This window comes from Egretta garzetta, unplaced genomic scaffold, assembly GCF_000687185.1.
Source record: "Egretta garzetta isolate BGI_Z169 unplaced genomic scaffold, ASM68718v1 scaffold25, whole genome shotgun sequence".
Lineage (NCBI taxonomy): Eukaryota > Metazoa > Chordata > Aves > Pelecaniformes > Ardeidae > Egretta > Egretta garzetta.
This window is the reverse complement of record NW_009259800.1, coordinates 2,729,222-2,731,100: the sequence shown is the minus strand read 5'-3', so window position 1 is coordinate 2,731,100 and position 1,879 is coordinate 2,729,222. Positions and strand designations below refer to the sequence as shown.

At 40.3% G+C, this 1,879-nt stretch overlaps 1 protein-coding gene across 1 annotated transcript in view; it reads right to left on the bottom strand.

Annotated features, from left to right (window-relative positions):
- Positions 1-1,873, bottom strand: part of CHFR (checkpoint with forkhead and ring finger domains) — a 23,392-nt gene extending 21,519 nt beyond the window's left edge. The window contains exon 1 of the mRNA XM_009639849.2: positions 1,680-1,873. Coding sequence (XP_009638144.1) covers positions 1,680-1,812 — 133 coding nt within the window. The 5' untranslated portion in view covers positions 1,813-1,873. The remainder of the gene's footprint in view (positions 1-1,679) is intronic.
- Positions 1,874-1,879: the final 6 nt, after the last annotated feature.

Here is a 1,879-nt window from a genome sequence, read left to right as displayed (position 1 = left end):
GATTTTTCTTCTGCTTCATTCTGGTATATCGGGGGAAGGAGTAGGAACCAACAGCTAATAAATAAAGAGTGTATCACTGTTCTATGTTAAAGTCTTTTTCTTTTGTTTTTAAATAGGAAAATCTTCCTCAATTCTGTTGACAGCACTATTACATTAATAGAGCTGAAGGGAGATTAAAAATCCAGGACTAATATTTAGGGATAAGCAGGAGAAGTGTAATGACAACGCTGACGTGATAGAAACCTTCCCAAGACACCAGGGCTCTGAGCAAATCTAGTATTTTTGCTTCACTTTAACATTGAATGTTCAAGGCAACACTCAAGGTTCCCCACTAAACTCTCTCACAAATGACTCAAAGTACTTGCTTACACAAAAGTTATAATTAACAAAGATGATTCACTTCCACCTATTCACACTGCGGGTGCACTGTATCTCAGGCTGCAAGAACAACATATCCAGAAGGAAAGTAGTAGCCACTACGCATGCTGGTGACAGTTTATCACTAGTCCACTTCTAATATTCAAGGAACAATCACCAGCTACAGAGTTAACTCTTGCCACACCACTTGTGATGCCAGGAAGTCCACTGAAAGCGAGTAGACTAAATTTTATTCAGGAGCATGCCAACATTTCTATTCTATTCTACAGAGTTAGATTTTCATATGGGAACAGGAAGGACAAAATGCTCTAAACAAGCATTTTCTAATGCTCCTGAAGATTTTCTAAGTAACACTTAAGACCCAAAGCTTGGTATTCTTGTAAGCACTCATTTTATTAATCCATTAGCAAACAGTTATGGAAGCAATAGAACAAGCAAACTATTAATAATCTTTTTTCTGCAATGTAACCCTCAGCTAAAGCTCAATTTGAAGAATTTACCTACAACTTAGATAATGATAAGCAATTTAAATGTATATTACCAAATGCAAATCGGCAAAACATTTTTCCTACAATACATTATCTGAATTTCTCATAGAGCTATAGCATTTGGTATTTGTTGAAGACTATTTACAGAATGTCACTGGTCAGCCAAATAGCGTGAACTGATGAACAGGAAACTGAAAATTGGTGCTGTCAGGGCAGAGTAAAAAAATTAAACCACTGTGACGATTGTTTTCAATACAGTAAGCATAAAATCCTTTAAAATAAAGGCAAGTAGTAAAAGCCCTAAACTCTGGGAATAAAGCTTTCAAATCCACTCTCAGAGAAACTTTCAGTACTTGTTGGCAATCTTTATATGGCCAGAAGAATTAAGGGCTTTTATGTGGGCGTTTTCTTTTCTGTGAAGCACAAGCATTTTGCATTGCAGTTCCAACTTATTTTAACCACAAACCAAAATGAGAATGTAAACAGGACTGATACACAGAAACTCTTCCGAATCAACAATTGTTCCTTCTTATTTGTACAAACTGTCACAGACTCCCTAAAAGGCATATTCACTTGTAAACATGCACATGTCACAAGCTGGTAAAAAAGGTCAGTGTAAAACTTCCTCTTCACGCAGAGCCAAGAGGTAAAGTAGGAATAAGGGACTGCCTGGCAAGCGCCTCGGTCAACTGAAAGCACCAAACCTAACTAGTTTCAGTTCACCTTCCAATGTTTTAAAGGCTGGGGGGGGGCGGGGATCGCTGCTGTCCCCCGAACACCACCCTAGGCCAGCGCAGCGTGTCCCTGTCCCACCTTTCTTCCGACCAATTGTCCATTCTCTTTTCAGCAGCAAGACGTGCGGCTCTGCCTCATCAGCACCCAGCCGGATCAGCTTCCCCCAGGGCTGCTGCTGCTGGCTCTGCTCGCCTCCTTCCGAGTGCTCCATTTGGATTCACATCTGACAAAAACAAACAAAGCGAACCCAAACCCCACTATCACACAGCACCCAGGGA